This window comes from Phyllostomus discolor, chromosome 6 (assembly GCF_004126475.2).
Source record: "Phyllostomus discolor isolate MPI-MPIP mPhyDis1 chromosome 6, mPhyDis1.pri.v3, whole genome shotgun sequence".
NCBI classification, from domain to species: Eukaryota; Metazoa; Chordata; class Mammalia; order Chiroptera; family Phyllostomidae; genus Phyllostomus; species Phyllostomus discolor.
The window spans coordinates 56,579,166-56,598,895 of record NC_040908.2 but is presented as its reverse complement, the minus strand read 5'-3'; the positions used below and the strand labels follow the sequence as shown (position 1 = coordinate 56,598,895).

At 39.4% G+C, this 19,730-nt stretch overlaps 1 protein-coding gene across 3 annotated transcripts in view; it reads right to left on the bottom strand.

Annotated features, from left to right (window-relative positions):
- Positions 1-19,730, bottom strand: part of CTNNA2 (catenin alpha 2) — a 1,115,426-nt gene that overhangs the window by 724,588 nt on the left and 371,108 nt on the right. For all 3 annotated transcript variants that reach the window (XM_036028216.1, XM_036028217.1, XM_028515274.2), the window contains exon 7: positions 4,005-4,208. In XM_036028216.1, the coding sequence (XP_035884109.1) occupies positions 4,005-4,208 (204 nt within the window). The remainder of the gene's footprint in view (positions 1-4,004; positions 4,209-19,730) is intronic.

Here is a 19,730-nt window from a genome sequence, read left to right as displayed (position 1 = left end):
CAATGCCTGCCACAAAATATAGCCAGGGAAATAATACACATTTGTTGAATGACTACGATATTCTAAATTTGAATCCATCACAAAATTTTTATCAATGAAGTAACATGTTAAATTGTTTCCTATCATGGGGTCATTTTTAAGAATTTTTGTGAGATGAAAAAAGAGTTTTACTGCCACAGAAAAAAAGTTGTATAAAGACACAAGTCCAGAGAAAAGTTTATGTGTTCATTATAATTTGGAATATTTACAGTACTTGGCACAACACTCCAACAGCCACACTTCATTCTGAAAAGGAGTCTCCGCCCATTAGTGTCCACATGTGTACAATAATGATGTCCTAGTTAAAGAGGGGGCATGTTTAGGGCTCTTCCCACTTTGAGTCAGTTTATAAACTTGAGAAGACAAACTGAGGCCACCCAAGGCTTTCCTAATCTATCCCAACCATCTTTTCCAGCACGACCACATTTCACCATAATTTTTACCATGTGCTTCTGTTCACCCAGCCCTTTTTTTTCACACCATAGTTTCTTCCAAGTGCACAATGTTTGTTACATCTTCAAGTCACATATACACATTCACACATTTAAATGCACCTTTGTGGAATTACCTCACACCCAATTGATACACTGATGAGCTCAAGGTAATCTATGTGCCTATAGCATGGCTCCTGCCCCCACACTTCCTTTTCCTAATCACTTAGTACACAGCTCTCCTCCACACCTCTTTCTCCCTCCAGTCCATACCACTTGGCATGTGTGAGATTTTAGAACAGCCTCACCTATGAGTGAGCATTATAAGCTGAATCTTTATCAGGGACTGATTGGGAGACTTTTGGAATCCAGAAATGTCAGTTATGTCAATTTTTAAGTTTTTTCCTTGTTAATCTAATGGCTTGTTTATCCTAATGATAGTGCCTAGCACATCAAGAGGAAAGTCTAAGGAGGTGCAGTTTAACAGTACCTTTATTCTCAGAGCTTACTAAAAAAAATCTTATAAATAGCCTTGGCACAACTGACTAATTTATTGGTTGATGTTAAGTACAAGAGACTTTTCTAACAGGACACAGATGTATATGCACTTTCATATTAGTATATGCTGTGTCAAAATACATATATATTGATATCATGGCAGTAGAAATGAGTGAATTGAATAGGATTATGGAACATGTCTAACTGCATCCAATGGTACCTTAAAATCACCAAAGAAGTATAAAGTCCAAGTTGATTTTACACAGTTTATATATTGGATTGGCCAAAAGTTCATTTGGTTTTTCCATAAGATGGCTCTAGGAGTGCTTAGCTGTCTTCAACTTCCTTCAAAACAATGTTGTTAGGTCATATTGTGACAGCTGTCATATCAGTGTGCATTTAAAAAAATACTTACCAAAATTGGTGAATTTTTGTGTAGCCATTTTAATGTTGAAGATGGAAGAAAATCACCTATACTTTCAGCATATTATGCTTTATTATTTCAAGAAAGATAAAAACACCCCTGGCTGGCGTAGCTCAGTGGATTGAGCGTGGGCTGGGAACCAAAGTGCCCCAGGTTCGATTCCCAGCCAGGGTACATTCCTGGGTTGCAGGCCATAACCCCCAGCAACCGCACATTGATGTTTCTCTCTCTCTCTCCCTCTCTCTCTCTCTCTCTATCTCCCTCCCTTCCCTCTCTAAAAATAAAATTAAAAAAAAAGAGTCACAATAATGTTTAAAAAAATTAAAAAAAAAAGAAAGATAAAAACATAACTGAAACACAAAAAAAGATTTGTGTGTACAGAGAAAGTGCTGTGACTGATTGAATGTGTCAAAAATGATATATGAAGTTTTGTGCCAAACACTTCTTGCTGGACAATGCTCCACAGTCAGGTAGACCAGTTGAAATTGATAGTAATCAAATCAAGACATTAATTGAGAACAATCAACATTATACCACATGGGAGATATCCAACGTACTAAAAAACCCAAATCAACAAAGTCACTGGTAAAAATGAAAAATGTATCTTTTATCTTACAGAAACAACTAAACAGAATTTTTAGCCAACCCAATAAAAGTCAGTAAGAGGTGTTTTATTTCTGCCTTTTGATCTTGTTGGTTTAATGTGAACTGAATTTGCACATTTTGAAGTTTAAGCACTAAACTCACCAATATATTGCCTGTAACCATATCAAAGTAGAAACCAAGTTTTCAATAAAAACATAACACATTCCTGAATCACAAGAAAAACAAGTACCTGGAGTCAATAAAATACAAAAATCCATCAGTTCTGCTGATCTAAATGAATTTATACTAAAAAGAAAAACCTCTACTTGACAGGATTCTGTACACCAAACTGAAAATTACATGTCACATCTTCATCAATTCTTCTTCAATCACATCCTATAATTTCTATTCACTGGAACATCTTTTTTTTCTGATTGATTTATATTGAGATCTTAACCATCAGTGTGACCTCTTCAGTTTGTACTTCCTTCTTTGGCAATGATTCTTCTTTGATACAAAATTACCAGCACATGTTAATATAAAGCCAAATCCCACATACAAGTAATTAGCCTATTGCTGTTCTGTTAAAAGCAACAACAAACAGAATATTAGACTTTACAGTGTTCTTTTTTTGTTAGATCAGCTATTCCAAAGATTCACGCAGGGCGGGAGACACTGATGGAAAACATTACTAGCTTTCTCCTGCACAGCACTGTGGACCAAAGTCACAGAAAGTGTTAGCCCAGTGCCTCACACAGAAGTCCCCATGAGCAGCTGGGCACCATGTGGGGCATCCACACTCTATCCTTTGTGCCCTGAAAATGAGCACATCTTCCAAAATCAAAGAATCTGAAGGTTCATGAAAAGAAAACAGATTTTGTTGCATAATGTGTAGGATATTCTTCATCTTTTAGTTTCTTAGCTCAAAGTTCTCTGCAGAGTCTAGCAGGAGCAGCACCATTCCTATCAATGCTGACTTCTGGCTTAACACGTGGGCTTCGTGTCAGTTAGGGACTGAATTGGTAAGAAGAATCGGGCTGTTGGGAGGGACATGGACTGGCTGCTTTATCTCAGAATTGCCTCAGAGTGCTCTAGCAGGATCCAGACTCGCCTTCAGAAGCTGTGAGCAGGTACAACATCCCTGTTTCCTACCTGACCACTGCAGAGGGGAGGCCTTCACCATGTAATGCCCAGACGTCACTTCACTGGCATTGTCCCACTTTCTGCTAAATTCTCTCACACCCAGGAGACCAGCACAGAAGGAACTCGAGGTCTTTCACAGTTCTAAGTCCTGGGCATCAACAATATCCACCTTGGTTGAATAAATGTAGCATATCAATACAAACATGATTTGGTATCTTTCAAAGCAAAGAATATGGATTTTATCTCCTTTTTTATAGTTTTCACACTACAAGAACTGACACATTGTGTAAGTCCAGGAGAGGACAGCTATTACCTGTGCTGCAACACAGGTGGACACCACTGCTACCCACTTGCAAACTTGGAGCCTCCCTCTCATAAGAATTTCTGATTGCACAATGAATCAATAACCTTCCTACAAGTTCTACTGCACCAAGAACATTTCCACCTTATCCAACCTTGCAAAAACATTTAAAAGCTATCACACTTATTAATGCCTCTGAGGATCGAAGATTAGCATCCGTAGCTATCCTTGGCTTTGAAAGTGCTTTGTAAAAGAGGACACAAGTGTATCCTCAGTTATTTCCATCAACCAACTCCTTTTACCAACTAAAACTTTACCTCAGTCAAAGGCCAGCCGCTAAAGGAACCAAGAAATCACTCAAGCAAAAAGCCAAAGTTTTCCAAAAAAGATTTTCCTTTCCACTATGCGCTTCCAAACCAAAATGCAACCTGAGACGACATCAAACTCTCCCAAAGCTGTTCTCCGGTTTCACCTATCTTTGTGGAACACCGGTTCTTTTCTCACACTGTACATGTTCAACCAAGAGTGCCAGATCGCGCACCAGAGTCCACCGCGACGTGAGTGCAGGTGGCACAGGACTTACATTGTTCATGTACTCGCTGAGCAGGTCCTGCAGTGCCTGCCGCACGGCATTGCATTCAGCCACGATCCTCTCGCGCCGGTCGTCCCTCGTGCAGGAGGAGTCGGCCATGAGTGCAGCCCCGCTGATGATGCTCTCCAGCCGCTCCTCCAGGGACGGCCGGAACCTGGCCTCGCTGAACGTCATGGGATCCAGGATAATCTTATTCTGAAAGTAGCACCCAAAAAAACAAAAATCAGCAGGGAAGAGATGGTTGCCTTTGCACCCTGTTTCCTACAGCAGAAACATCTGAGGTCAGGACAAGCCTCTCTGTGGAGAAGAAGCCATTCACTTAGACAAATCCTCAAGTGGCCTTGACAAAGTATCAACTTTGCAAAAGATAGTGTGCTCTAAATTAATCTTCTGGAAGAAAACAAAGCATCTTGTTTGAAGACTGTGTTCTTGGCAAAGGCCATATCAACTGAAAAGTTTTCAAATGAGATGGTAACAGTGCCTTAGTGTTTTTAAAAAATGTGTCGCCTTCAAGGAATGCCCATTTCATGCAGCTTTGGGGGGATATGGGATGGCTGGAGAGCCCTAGAGCAGGAACATGATATGGAATTAACAAGCTAGGATGCGTTGGTGGTGACAGCTCAGGAGAGGCTGAGAGCGCCACAGCAGGGTGCTTCTGAAACTGGAGCAAACAGCATCCAACAGGCATGTTCAGCACAGGGTTTTTCCCCTAGGAACTAATATCTTTCGTGTAAAAACAAGTGTTCTACAAAAGGAGCTGTGTGTGTTTGTCACAATTAACTGTTCTGAAGGAGCCTAGATGAAGGGAAAAATAGAGTTGTTTCCTTAAAGAAAGGTGTCATGGAGGAGTTAAGCTTAGTTTTGCCCCTGGTGAGCCTGGAAATGTGTAGGCAGAGGTGACCAGAAGTGGACAGAAATATGCACCCAGAATTCAAAAGTATTAACCTAAGGATCTGGGAATTGTCCAGGAGATGTGGACACAAGGTAGCAAATGGCATACTAGTAAACCAAATATAACAAGAAGAGCAGGCCAGAGAAGACCCATTAATACCAAGTTCCAAGGGTGTGCAGGAGGAAAAGAACCAAATAAGTAGAAACCATAGAAGGATAGGGGCACAACCTGAATTATTATTCCCAGTAAATCAAGCAGTGAGTGGTGAAGTATGTGATAACTAATGGCATGAAATAGAGAGGTAAAGTTGACTTTGTCCAATGTCTGGTTTCCACTGGAGACCCTTTTCCTGCTCAAGACAAGGGAAAAGGTCAGCCAGAGTGGAATGCCTGCTGCAGGGAAGACGTGTGCTTCGTCACTGGATGTGCACACTCAGAGGCCCAAGGACTAGAGTGGTGGTGACGGGGAAATGGTCTTCCAACTCTAGGATCCTGTGCTGGGACTGCTACTCTATTACTTTTTCCTCTGATGTTCATTGTTCCTTAAATGTTTGTCATATATCTATATCTATATATATATATAGATATCTATATATACACACATACATACACACAATATGTAGTATATACAGAGTATACATATGTATTACATATATAATAGATATGTAGTATATATAGATAGTATGCATATATACTGCATATCTATCATATATATATATATATACACATACCCCCTCATATATACATGAAACAATTACCTTGCCTACAAATATAATAGAAAAGCAAATTAGAGTTGGTAGTTATACCTTTGCTTAATACCTATTATGTTCTTACTGGAGTGCCTGGTGCTAAAGAGAGTGGAGAGAATAAAAGACACTTGTGTGATTTTTTCCTAATGGAATATAAAATAACTGCTTATTAACTACAAAATAGGTCTGGGCTATTGCTCTGGGAAGGTTTGCCTTAATCCTCCAAAGCATCCTAAGGTGTTTACAGTCTGCAGCGCTTGAAGTATCTGATTCCTTAATTCCTGGTAAACTGTGAATCTCTGTAACAAAGAGATCTTTTCAGCACAAAGACTATGAACTCCTGAATGAGTCAAGCAGGCAACAACTTAGAGAAAAGAAATCCACTAAACACAGACCAGGTCTGAGGTCTGCTGGAATCTTGGATTTCCTAGGAACTTACATATTGATCGAAGTCCCCTCTTGAGTTTAGAGGGCAAATGTGTGAAGGCATGCTGATAGGAGCTAACCTGTTGCGTGAAAAGTTTTGGCATGGAGACCTCCTTCACACCTGCAGTCTCTTAGATCTTATAAAGAGGATAATTTTACTTAACTAAGAATACAGTTACTCAGACCCTGTGCCTTATGCTCTAGTAACCTTCCAAATAGTCTCAAAAAATCATCTGAAGCCCTAGCTTGCATAGCTCAGTGGACTGAGCCCTGGCCTGTGCACCAAAGGGTCGCTGGTTTGGTTCCTGGTCAGGGTACATGTCTGGGTTGCAGGCCAGGGTACATGTCTGGGTTGCATGCCCAGTATGGGGCATGTGAGAGGCAACCACACATTGATGCTTCTCTCCCTCTTTTTAAAAAAAGAAGGAAAAAAATTATGTGAAGTGCTCAGGACAATGTATGTCTTTGAATGGTATATCACTATAGCTGAGATTCCCAAAGGAGAGCTCAGGGGAAAACAGGTGTTCTTGCTACACCTGCTCTCGGTACTAGAGCTGCATCTGCAATTACCCTTCCCAGTAGGATCCATTTTAATTCTGTCTCTTTCTCACTCTCTTTTTCTTCATTTCTACTGCTTTTCAATTAATGCATTTATGATATTTTTATTATGCAATATACATGAGTACTGATAATCTAAAGAAACACTTCATCAAAACATAATCAGACTATTTTCCTTTATAAAGATTACAGATTTTCAAAGAACGCTCTCACAGAAACCCCTATCAATACAAATCACAATAAAAATTATTTGCTCTGTTTTTAGTTTCCAGTTGATTCTCAAGAATCATATGTTGGCTGTTTATTATACTTTGGACTAAAAAATACAAAGAAGTACCAGTTTGATGAAAATATACTGAGGCAGATTTGAACTTTTCAATGAGGGCAACTGTAAAAAAGTTTCTCTGCAGAACAGAGAAAAATTTACTACTGACATTCAAACATTATTTCCTAAGTTATGGAACACTAGCTTGGAGATGTAATGTTTTGATGAAAAAAGAAGTTTTTGTTGTCAAATATGCTTTGGAAATCTTGTGTGGCCCAAAGCAAATTATCACATGAAATGCTTTGGAGAACTGTGCATTAAAGAAGTCAGTTTATGGTAGCATTCCTCAAACCTACTTGAGCATAGAGGGTCCCCTTTAAAACACACGCATTATCTATGAGAATCTAAGGAACACACTTTGGGAAATGTAGCAACAGAGAGCTTGCAGTGTCAGCTGAATGAGCTTCCTACCTTCCCTGGCCTGGGGCTGTCAGAAAAGTGAATGCACTGAGACACTGAGCTTAAAAAACTCTGCATAAAAAGCTACACTATTCATCACATTTCTAATGGAATTATTCATTATTTATAGATCATAGGGCAAAACCTTTTAAAAAAATTTCCCTGAAAAAAAATAAATTTACAATAGTCCAGTCTACACCTGTGATGGAGAGGGGAGTGTTGCAATGATGGATGTGAAAAGTCCTAAGGGGAAAAGCCACTAAGGGGAGAGAGAAGGCATGAAGATCAAGGGCAGTGAAGATGTGCTGTGGGAGTGTGTGTCTGGGGAGGGGGTATGGATCGCCTGTGTGTACTCATCTATGAGAGGGTGGATGTGGGTTGTGTGTAAAGGGGAATGTGTGTGTGTGTGAGCGACACATGCAGGGCATGGTAGGGCATATGGGTTGTTAGGGTGTGTATGTGTTCAGAGAACTGGCTGGATCTCAAACAGGGTTTAGGCTATAGGAAAAGAATAAGAACACAAACAAACAGACAGACAGACAAAAAAAAACAAAAACAAAAACAAAAACAAAACCCAGAACAGAACCAAATGAAGCCAGGGGCTTAAAGGAAAAGATGACAGTTGCTAAAGTAATAGGAAAATAAACTCTTAGAGCTGAATCCTGAGCAAGACATACGGAGAAGGAAAGCCAAAGCGAAGTGAGGGAGGAGTATTAGCTTCTGCAGTATTCCAAAGTGACTTAAAACATAAATATCTAGCAAGGTACTCTTTGCTAGCACACTTCAGGGTCATTTCAGAGTAGCAAACAGATCGCCTCCTTTTCCTCAGTCAGCACAGACGGGCTTCACCTCTTTGTGCGGCTGCCCTCTACTGGCGGGAAGGGACACAACAGCAGCAGCATTCAGCATCAAAACTGCTTCCCTTCCTGGTCACTGAGGGAATATTTTAAGCACCAAAACCAGGACGGACAGGCCAAGACCCTCTCTGTCTCCCTTTATGACAAAGGTGTGCTCCTGTGAGAGGATTTCTGTGCTGTTTCCACCCTTACTTACTTATTTTAGTCCACTGAGATTTTATATTTTAAATATCTGTCTCTTGTTTGCATTCTTAAAACTCATTAAATTTTTTTTATCGTTTTGATCTTTCATTTCCATCTTATATTGTCATGTTACATCATTTGAAAATTGCAGGCCTACATTTCTTACTTTATCTTTTTCTTTTTTAAAAATAAGGTTTACTCCATTTTATCTTGTCTATTTTCATTCTTCTTATTTGACTTTAATATTTTATGTTTTATAATTTTACTTATCTTATATTTTAGCAACATCTTTATTTTTAAAATTACTGTTTTTATTTTTACAATTTATGGAGTCTCAATTGGAAAGCACAGCCTTAAAGAAATAAGCCACAATAATTCATCCCCAAGCAAAGGAAGCTAGGATTCTGTTCTGTCATCAAGCCAGTTCTGTAATGGTCTCTCTAGTCCTACATAACTGATTTCCCATTATTTCCCTGGTTGAACTCAATAATAGTTTTACCTTGAAATAAATCAGTAGACCTTATGGTTCAAAACTACCTCTCAGAATAATGCATTTACCTGTACTCACTGCACATGCAATTGTTAGAAGCTGCAATTGTTAAGTCACGCCTATGGTCCACACACTCTATGAGGAGTTATGTGATCTAAAAGTCAGAACAATCATGGCACAATGAGCTGTACTTGATGCAGGCCCTAATACAATTGGAGGCAGCACAGAGACCTCTGCAAAAGCAAGAACTTGAACACATTACAAATGATGTCATAGGTCTACAGTTCTGTGTCCCTGATATTACTGTCCGCATCTTACTGAAATGGCAAATGATGCCAAAGATGTCTCGTGGTCATTCAGCCAAGAAATGAGGACACCAGGACTTGAACACAGGTCTTTTCCTGTTCAGCCCAGTGTGCCTTCCATTGTATCAGACTGTAGACGTTCAGTTGAAATAAACTTAATTAATCATAATTATGAAAATATATTTATACTTTAAAAACAATGAAACTCTCTTAAAACAAATATAAAGACATAAAAATCATCTGTTTGTCATCTGGATCATCTTGCCGTTGTGATAGATAATGAAGCATACAGCCACTCATTCAACAGATGGGTGTCAGGTACTGGGAATGTCTGAGGGCACAGACTGAATAATCCTTTATTTCAACACATGCACTGTCTAGTCAAAAATAAAGACATGTACAACCAATTATAATTTGGAAAATATGCCGATGATGTTAAGAAAAGACAGTAACAGCAATTTGCACAGTTGGGTGGTGGGAGGTAAAGAAATCTCTCCAGAGACTTTTACTCTTCAGCTAAGATTTCAAGAGTGAACAAACAGTTGCCCAAGCAAAGTCAGGAGCAGGAAGAGGTAATAAGACAGAATAGGAAGTGGGAACAAATGCTGAGCTGAAAGACAGCATGGTAGAAGAGGTTCCCTGAAGCTGAAAGGTAAAGTGTGAAGTCACAAGTATAGTGCCATGGAGGTTCCCCAAGCAACTCTACTTTGAGAGAAACTTTGATGTGAGTGTAGCTAACCAATCTTTCCATCTTCTGGACCTGTAGATCCATGATAGTTTCACGAGGACCCACACTTGACCCCAGGTAGCCCCTGTCAATCACTGAGCACAAGCAGGCCATTCCTGCCCAGTGGAGGCTTCTCCAACAGGTAAGCTCTGCTCCTTCTCTGGACTCCCCACTGGCCTGTCCTGACCAAGACTTTCTCAAAACTGGGTTGAGGCTCTTTGCACACAATCCTCTTTTTTTCTTGCTCTCCTTTCACAAGTGTTTGACCTGTGCTGTAGTAAAAAAGCTCTCTTAGGGTATTTGTGCTGGTTCTCTCTCACTTTTTCCTTCACAGGCAATTCCTCCCACATGCCCCACCCCATCTATCTTGGTATTTGCTTCTCCAAGGAGCTGAAGGGGCAAGAAAAGGAATAAGAGACAAAGTCAGCAAGGAGACCTACAGCTATAATCTACAGAGACTTTCACAGCAATCAGGAAGCTTTCACTTTGCGAACACCCCTTTAGATGATGAAGAGTCAACCAGAGCTTAAGAAAGTAGGAGTGCCTAATCATGTTTGATTTGAGATGGTTTGCTGGAATATGGGGAAGATAACTTTGGTAGGACTAGAAGTCGGAGGCAAGGGAGACATCACCAAGCCTTCAAAACCCAGAAGCAAGATGGGAAGAGTACAAGATGGTGTTGTATAGGTTAAGAGAAGGACATATATGGGGACACATTTCCAATATCATCTGCAAGATTTAGAGAGAGAGAGATAGGCCTGAAAGTGTCAAATACAAAACCTAAATTCCTAGCATAGGCAACATCAACAATGCAGGCATCAGCAAGCCATATCCTGTATGTCAGCCTCCTATTTTGTCACTAAATTTGCATTAGAACACAGACCTATTCCTTTACATACTGTCTATGGTTTTTCTCACACCACAATGGCAAACTTGAAGTTAGGACAGAGACTATACAGTCCATAGAGCTTGAAATATTTACTACTGACTCTTTAGGAAAATATTTGCTGGCCTTGAACAATTGTGATAGATGAAGAAGGGCAGGATTAAAGTGTCTATGATTCATTTAAGTCAAAAAGGCTAGTGTAAAGTTGATTGTAAGTATATAAAAACATGTAAGGTATAAAAATTTGTGATCATCAGAATAAATGCAGAAATGAAAGCCATGAGAATAGACATGATTCCCAAGGACACCTAACAGAATGAGGAGAGTAGTGAGCCCAAGACATAACACTGGGAAACCCTCAACGTATAACAGAGAAAGGGCCCTCCAGTAACACAGTAAAGAATGGTCAGAGAGATGTGACTACACCCAGGAGGCTGTATGGCCATAACTGACAAGGGAGAACAGCAAGGAATTCTACAAAGAAGATAAGTAAGATCAGAGCTGAAAATGTCCACTGAATTTGGATGCTAGGAAGTTATTGGCTATAAATTGTGGGTTTACATGTGTATATCTCTGAGGGTACTGTACTTATTTATCTATAAATATCTTAATCCAAAAGACACATTAGCCTCAATGGAGAATAACAGAAGCAATCTAACTAATGCTGAGGTGAAACAAAATATTTTCAAATTCATAAAATACTATGTAATATTTTTCAGAATAGTCTAGAAATCACAAGTAGGAAAGAGAACTAAATGGTACTGAGATTAAAAAGAATATAAAATATAATTTAGTGATGATTGTAGGAGACTGTTCTGCATGGCGTAGGCGTAGTTCCCACTGGGAAATGCACAGGACCCATGCCCACAGATAGGTTCTCCCATGGGAATTCAGGCCTGCAATGTGCCTAGGCCACTTTAAGTCTTACTTGTTGCTAAAAAACTCCCTCACCCTGATTTGTAGCAAATAATTACTGCAAAGTAACTTCCTAAAATCCATGCTAAACCTTCCCAGGATGAGTGTAACTGGTTCAACCACTTTTACTTTTTCATTTGCAAATATCCCTCTTCTGTGATGTGATTAGCAGCATTGGCTCCTTTGTTTTCTGTAAAAGGTAACTACCTAAAGTCAACCTGTGCATACTAAATGAGGACCATCATGTAATGGGTGGAGAAACCCAATAAAAGCCTGTCATGGCAGAGGCCGAGGCTTTTGCTCTCCTTGAGAGAAAAGCCATGCTGTCCCTTTTCCTCCACTGAACTCAGTAGTCTGTGTGAATGTCTCATTTCATCTATAATGATGCAGACACTGCAGGCAGGTGTCTGCATCAGATGATGTATTATAGAATTGCATACCTGAAACCCATATAATTTTATTAACTAATTTTACCCCAATAAATTCAATTAAAAAAAGAAAGAAGATAAAACTAGAATTGACCCTTGAATAACACAGGTTTGAACTGTGTGCATCCACTTGTAAGCAGCTTTAAATATATATATATATATATATATATATATATATATATATATATATATATATATAGTTGCCCCTGCCTTCACCTGTGTGGCTCAGTGGGCTGGAGAATGTGCTATAAATCAAAAGGTCACAAGTTGGATTCAGAGTCAGATCAGGGCACACACTTAGGTTGCATGTTTGATCCTCCGCTGGGGTATGTGCAGGAGGCAACTGATCAATGTTTCTTTCTCACATCAGTATGTTTGTCGGTTTGTCTCTCTCTCCCTCTTTCTTCCCCGCATCCCCTCTCCCTAAAATCAATAAGCATGTCGTCCTTGGGTGAGGATAAATAAATAAGTGAATAAATAAATAAATAAATAAATAAAGTTGGCCCTCTGTATCTATTGGTTTTTCATCAGCAGATTTTACCATCCAAGGATCAAAAACTATTTTTGATCCACAGTTGGGAACCCACAGATGCATAAGGCCCATCCTACACAATTTTATATAAGAAACTTGAGCATTCATGGAGTTTGGTATCATGGGGGTCCTAGAACCACCCTCTGTGGACACCAAGGGCTGACTATTTCTGACTGTAGGTTTTATAACTGTTTATTCTGAAAAAATGAGAACCAGCCAAAAAAGTACTACAAATTAAATGTTTTTTTTCATGAAGGCATATCCGTGTGTGAAATCAACTGCCTTCATATATACAAGGTTTATCAAATTGGAAGACCAAATTTACCATAATAGGAAGTATAAAACAAAACAAAACACAGAAAAAACACACCTAGATGTCAACTGGATACAGAAATAAAAGTGTTCAGAGAGGAGAATAAATTGTCCAGGCACACACTCAGAGCAAAGGACAGAGCTAGGATTGGGAAGCATGCAGCTCCCAAGTCTGTGACCCAGCCACACCACGACAGTGCTTTCCTCATGCCCTTTCCGCATACATGGGGCTTGTCGCCATGAGGAAATGCACGCAATCACAGTTTCTCCACTGCACACCCTGAAACAGCAGCAGTGCATGGCTCCTGCATCCTTGAAGGCAGTGTAAAAAACAGTGGACAACAACCAGGGAGGAAAGATCTAAAATGCTCCTTCATCCTATTTTTTACTTTCTTACTTGTCTCAAAACAGTCAGCAGAAATTAGAATACACTTTTACTACCAAGAAGAAAAACAAATATATCTGAGTCTGTCTTTGGCTAGGAATTAACCATCCTAAAGCTGAGTTGCATCTAACTGCACTCCAACATCTAAGAAAGGTGAAGGGTTTTTTTTCTTTCGTAGCCAAGCAACAGCTTGTTAAAGACTGGGAGAAAATCTTTCTAGAGTGCATGGCTTTTATTGTTAATTAAACCCTTCAGAGTACTACTTAGTTGTTTCAAATGTATATAGAATTTTCAAAATGTAAAAACAACAACAAAAAAACCAATTTGATAATGGTATGGACTGATTTTAATCATTTGTTTTCCCAAATTTAATCTTATAAAATGTGGAAAAAGCAAATGCCAGTGGTATGAGAAATTCCTGTGTTTTTTCTTTTGTTTTTGACTAGCCTGTAAGAGATGTGTGTCCTGGGTTTTTACTACTATCGTAGTTCAAGGTGGCAGCTAAGGAAAATGATAAACTGCTGTTCTAGCTCATAAACACCAGACCCTTACCACCTGCTGTCCAACATAACTATTTCGAATCAAACAAGCAGAAGAAAGAATAAATGTCAGCATGCCCTTATCCAGTCATTCACTTTCGCTTTTTAAAGATTTCAAAAAGGAATCTCAAAGAAGAAGGTCATATTAGTTAAACTCATATGACCTTCTTATATGGAATAATTAAAACAATAAAAGACAGAAAGCCTAAGTGACAATGCAGGTTTAGGTGAGGGGATATTCCCCCTTTAATTATTCTGAGCTTTTCCCAGGAATACCAATAATGTGCACACACCTTCACATCCTTCTTTAGCATTTTTTTAACACCACTCCATTCTTCTATTTACCTCTGCAAGTTCAAAGTGTGTAGTTTGCCCTGTCTTGAAGTATAAACTGAATAGGTTTTATGTTTCACTGGAACCACAGCCCTTCTTTTCTTCCTCCTTCTCCAAAGTATAAAATTCCCAAGTTCTTCTGTGTCTGGCTACCAGAAGAAAGATACAAGGCCATGTGTTCTGGAGGTAATGCTGGCTTAGCCAGATGAAATTTGAAGATGACTGAGCACGCCTCAATAAATGCAAGCTTTGCCTTAGCTCAGAGCTTCATATCGCCCTTGGAAACGACCTAGGTCACAAAAGGTCAAAAAATCCCAGTGGGATCAAGGTTTGTTAAGGCATTAAGTTTTATTTACTGTATTATTTTGCTGCACTGACACAATCCAAAACAAAATGAAACAAAAACAAGTCCAAGGCAATACCTATTGATTAACTATTCACTACAGTGTTTTAAAAATGTCTGTTATCCAGTGAAAAGTATTTGAGTAGTGACTCCTGAGGCAGGCTCTCTCAGTTGCCCTTTAAAATAACCACAGATGGGGAGAGAGAGAAAAAAAGGAATTTTACAGCACTGAAAATTGATAACAAAAAGACATCTATCCACTAACAAGGAGGCATGATCTTAACTCTGGCTGTGAATGCTTTAAATACTTATTTTAAAGACAGAAGTCTGAGATAAAAGCATAAATCAAGACCATTTAATAATAACTAAAGTATCTAAATTAAAAGCATGTTCTTTGTTCAGTTTTAAACACTTAAGCTCTTTGTAGTATGTCAATAATTAACAGAGATACAGTTCTCATTCTGTGCCAGGCTCTCCCAGTGAGAATCTCTCTGTATTCACATAAAAATTATTTCTTGACCTAATTGGGGTAACATTTCCTAATTGGAATGGAAAATACTAAGGATATTGAGTTTTAATAACCTTTTTAAAATTTAAGTTGCAGAAAAATGCTAACCTCCATTTTAGATTTGCCTTAATTTAAAAACTGCATAGTATCTTAGTGATTTTTTATGTCCTTGGTATATGAGGTCTGGAGAAAGTCCAGCCATTGTTGATATAACAAAAATGATTTGCACAGCATTGATGTAACCTGGCAGCCAAGGAGAGTGGACTGGAATGAGCATGTGTGAACAATGATGACTTCATTGTACTAGTCAGTGGGGGTGGTAGACTCCACTGAGAGAGCATGTGACTGTGAGACCATGACGTTCAAAATTTCTGAGTGAGTAGAGCAATGATTCTGCATCAAACTTGGCATTAAGGTTGAACATTCCTCTGTGGAAAATACTATGATTCAGAAGGCCGCAGCTATAGGCAACTGCTGACTGGCAACTTCATCAGGACAATGTGCCTGCTCATGCATCGTGCCTTATGCAGAGTTTCTGGTGAAACATCCAATCACCCAGGTAGTTCAGCCCTGCTACAGCCCAGATTTGGTGCCCTGTGACTTCAGGCTTTTTCCAAAACTAAAACACCTTTAAAAGGAGAGAGATTTCAGACCTTCAATGAAATTCAGGAAAATATGATGGAGCAGCTGATGGTCATTCGGAGAACTGTGTGAGGTTCCAAGGTGCCTACTTTGAAGGGGACTGAGGTATTATTGTCCTATGTATCATGTTTCTTGTAACTGGCATCTTCTCCAATAAATGTCTCCATTGTTTCATAGCATATGGCTAGATACTTTCTGGACAGCACTCCAATACTTAAAAATAAACTAATTATGCCATTTATCTGCTAAGATATTATTTATAATCAAATAGTTCAGTTTAATTGGAAATAAATGACAAAGATGATGATGATAATTTTAGAGCACTTTTTATTCTTAGATGTTTAATTTGTTAGTGTAACAAAGAGAAATCTATGGAAGCTCACATTAATTTCCTTTGACAGGAAAAACTGCTACTTAGGAAGACCACTACTTACCCATGGACAAAACACAGGATGAGGGATTCCAGCTTTAGGACATTCCTCCTGGCTGATGTGGTCAAGTTTCTTCTCCCCAGTTGTATTACCTGTGTGTTGCTGGGCTGCTGTGGGGTACTTTCTGAGCATGATCTTAAGTGCTGTCAAGGATACATGTTTACAACTAATCACAGTAAAGCAGGGCAAAGGTACTCACCCTTAGCTTTGCATTATAGCAACAGATAAATTAGAAAACAAGCATCCAAACTGCATTCGGTCAAATCAAGTTTTCAGAGAGTCAAAAAAGAAAATTCGCTTTACTCTTTTGCTAAGAAAAATATCATATTATCTCTTCATTTTCTTTGAACTTTCTACATTGTTAACCATCTTTTTTTTTTTTTTAATTCAGTCTTCATCCTATTTATGTGTGGTACTTAACACAATTTAAAACCATTTACTCTTTAAATTAAGCCTCACTACACTTAAGGGGACCCTGCTTCACTGAGGTTCTCCTCGCACCCCTCTGACAGATTCTCCTCCTCCCATCTGTTCTCCAGATCTCCTTCCTGACCTACCCCAGTAGGTGGTGTTTCCCAAGGTCCAGCTGTGTAGAGTAGGAGCAAAACAGGCTTTCTGGACACCTTTTGACAATCTAACATGGAGTTACTGTCAGCCATGAAAGTTATGTCAAGAGGCAAAATGCCCAAAACTGAGGTAATGGGGTGTAATGGGAATGCCCTTGGATTGGGCCTGGAACACCCAAAACTGCAAATCTGGACACTGGGATAGAGACTCCACCTGGACACTGATATGAGTGGGACCGCCACCTGCTGTGGGCTATAAGGACTCAGAGCTCCGACCACCCAATACTCAAGCTTGGCTGTAGACAAATCACACTCAGAGCCCAATGGGACTTCCACTCCACTGGATGTGTGCTCCCACCCTAGTTGCCTAGCTTGAGAAGAACACCTGCCTCTTACCTGGGGACACTGCCAGTGATTAGGACTTTGCACTGGACACTCACTCTGCACTATAATGTGAGCTCCCCCTTTATGGATATAACCTGGGAGTAACCTTACTGGCTCTTTGGAGAGGTCTCCCCTAATAAAGCTGGCACTGTTAAAGGACACACATATGTGAGTGGCTCCTTTCAGGGATGCTCCCTTACTCATGACTCCGGCTCCTCAAATTTCTCTCAATATCCTTCTTATTGAAGGGTTCAGCTATTCCCATAAGCCTTAATCAGCACAACTTGTGAACAAGAACCCCAGTTCCATGCCCAGTCCTCTCTCCCGAGACCCACTCTGTATCTATGGTTGCACACTGGACACTGACATGACAGCTGAGGGTCTGATCACTCCCTCAAGTAGAACATGTGTAAGAATGAACCCTTCATCTTCTTCCAAAGCCTAACACCCTCCTTTCACTGGAGAAAAAACAGAAACAGGAAGGAAATGGGAACCCATAATCTCACTTCATTCTCCTAGTGCACTGATGAACAGTTAGAACCAATGAGAAATCCTCAATCATCAATATTAGCAGGACAAGTGCAAAGTAGTACAGAGTGGAGAGCTTAAATCAGAATTCTGGCTCTAACTCCTTCTAGCTGTAACTTCTAGCTGATCAGCATTACTTAAATGAGAAGTGTCTCAGTTTCCTCATTTGAAGAGTAAGAACAATACAGTACCTATACTATAGGGTTGCTGAGAAAGTCAAATAATGCATGTAAGGAGTTTAGAATGTATATGGCACATAGAAAAAATAAATATTAACAAGAAGTCATTTGAAATCACTCTTTTTATACAATATTTTATTTCTTCACTGTCATTCTATCCTCCACCCTTTATTCAGGCCATTATCAGCTTAGAAGGAAGGGGGGGTCACCAATTACAATGCTTTCCTATACTTTAGTATACAAGGTTTGTCCAGAAGGCATCCAGCCATATACTATGAAAAATTGAGACACTTATTGAAGAAGATATAAGATACAAGAAACATTGTACATAGGACAATGACCCCTCAGTTCCCTTCAAAGTAGGCATCTTGGGACCCCACATAGTTCTCCCAGCCACCATCAGCTGCCCCATCGTATTTTGCTGAATCTCATCAAGGGTCTGAAATCTCTTCTCTTTTAAAGGTGATTCTAGTTTGGGAAAAGCCAGAAATTGCAGGGCACCAAATATGGGAGGTAGGTGGGCGGAACCACCTGGGCAATTTGATGTTTTGCCAAAAACTCTGCATGACATATAATGCATGAAAGGGCATGTTGTTATGAAGCTGCCCGGTACCAGTTGCTCATAGCTATGACCTTCTGATTCACCCAAATTGCTTCTGTGAAGGATGTTAAAGCTTAATGGAAAATTTGATGCATATTCATTGTTCTACTTGCTCAGTCATTTTGAATGCAATGACCACACAGCACATATGCTCGCTCAAGGGCATCTACTGCCCCCACTGACTAGAACAGTGAAGTTGTCATTGTGCACGCATGCTCATCCCAGCCCACTCACCTTGGCTGCCAGGTTACATTGATGTTGCACAAACTGTTCTCATTATATAACAATGGCTGGACTTTTTCCAGACAGACATAGTATCCTATGGCACCTACCTGGGTACTTCTCATAGAAATAGTTGATAAATATTTGCCGATTAGCAGATTTAGGGCTCATGAACAAAAACATCCTTTTTTTCAAGTCTTTATCAAAAGGCTTTTGAAGAACAACAGGGTGCCATAGTGATATTTGCAGATGAATGCATGCAGGTGGCCCTTCAATTGGGAATGTACATTTTGGCCCACACTAGTATTTGATATGGCTCAGTGAACTTGAGACTCAGAGTTATTAGGGTAAGGCATATAAGTATCAAGATGACAAATGTTAGTGCTGCTCTCAATGTGGGCAGGCTGGCTGAGGCAGACAAATCCTCTGGTTGGTGGACCACCACTGTAAAATCCTTGATCCTTATTTATGTTGAAGAAAGAACTACTTTAAATTTCCATACAGTGTAAACTAAACCAATAGGCATTTTCAATGTGTGCATCTGAGTGCAGAGTGCTCATGGGTGGAGAACGAAGTGTTATTGAAAGCAACAGTGTCATAGAAATAAAAGCCCCACAATCATTTGAAAGTCTCATATACAGGTGTGATTAGACCACAACTGGTAAACAATGGCTCGTGGGCCATACTCAGCCTATCCATTTTGTGTGTTTAACAAGCTAAGAATGACTTTTACATTTTTAAATAGCTGAAAAAACCATGGGCCTACCAACATATCACATCTGTCTAAAATCCTCTTCCTCATTATATCCTTAAATAGTAAAATGAAATACAGCCAGGGGTAAAAATGAACATAGGATATGAACCCTGTAATCCATCAACTGAATGATTAGTTACTAGATTATCAATGGTTGAATATTTTTTTAAAGTTTTATAATAGGAGAAACAAAAATTTTTCCCCAGAAATTATTTGCACTCTATATCTTTGGTTGGCAATGTTAAAACAGAAAGTCAATTTATAGTTCTCAGCAGCAATTATGACTTAATTGTTGTTATCAACCTAATAAATTATTAGG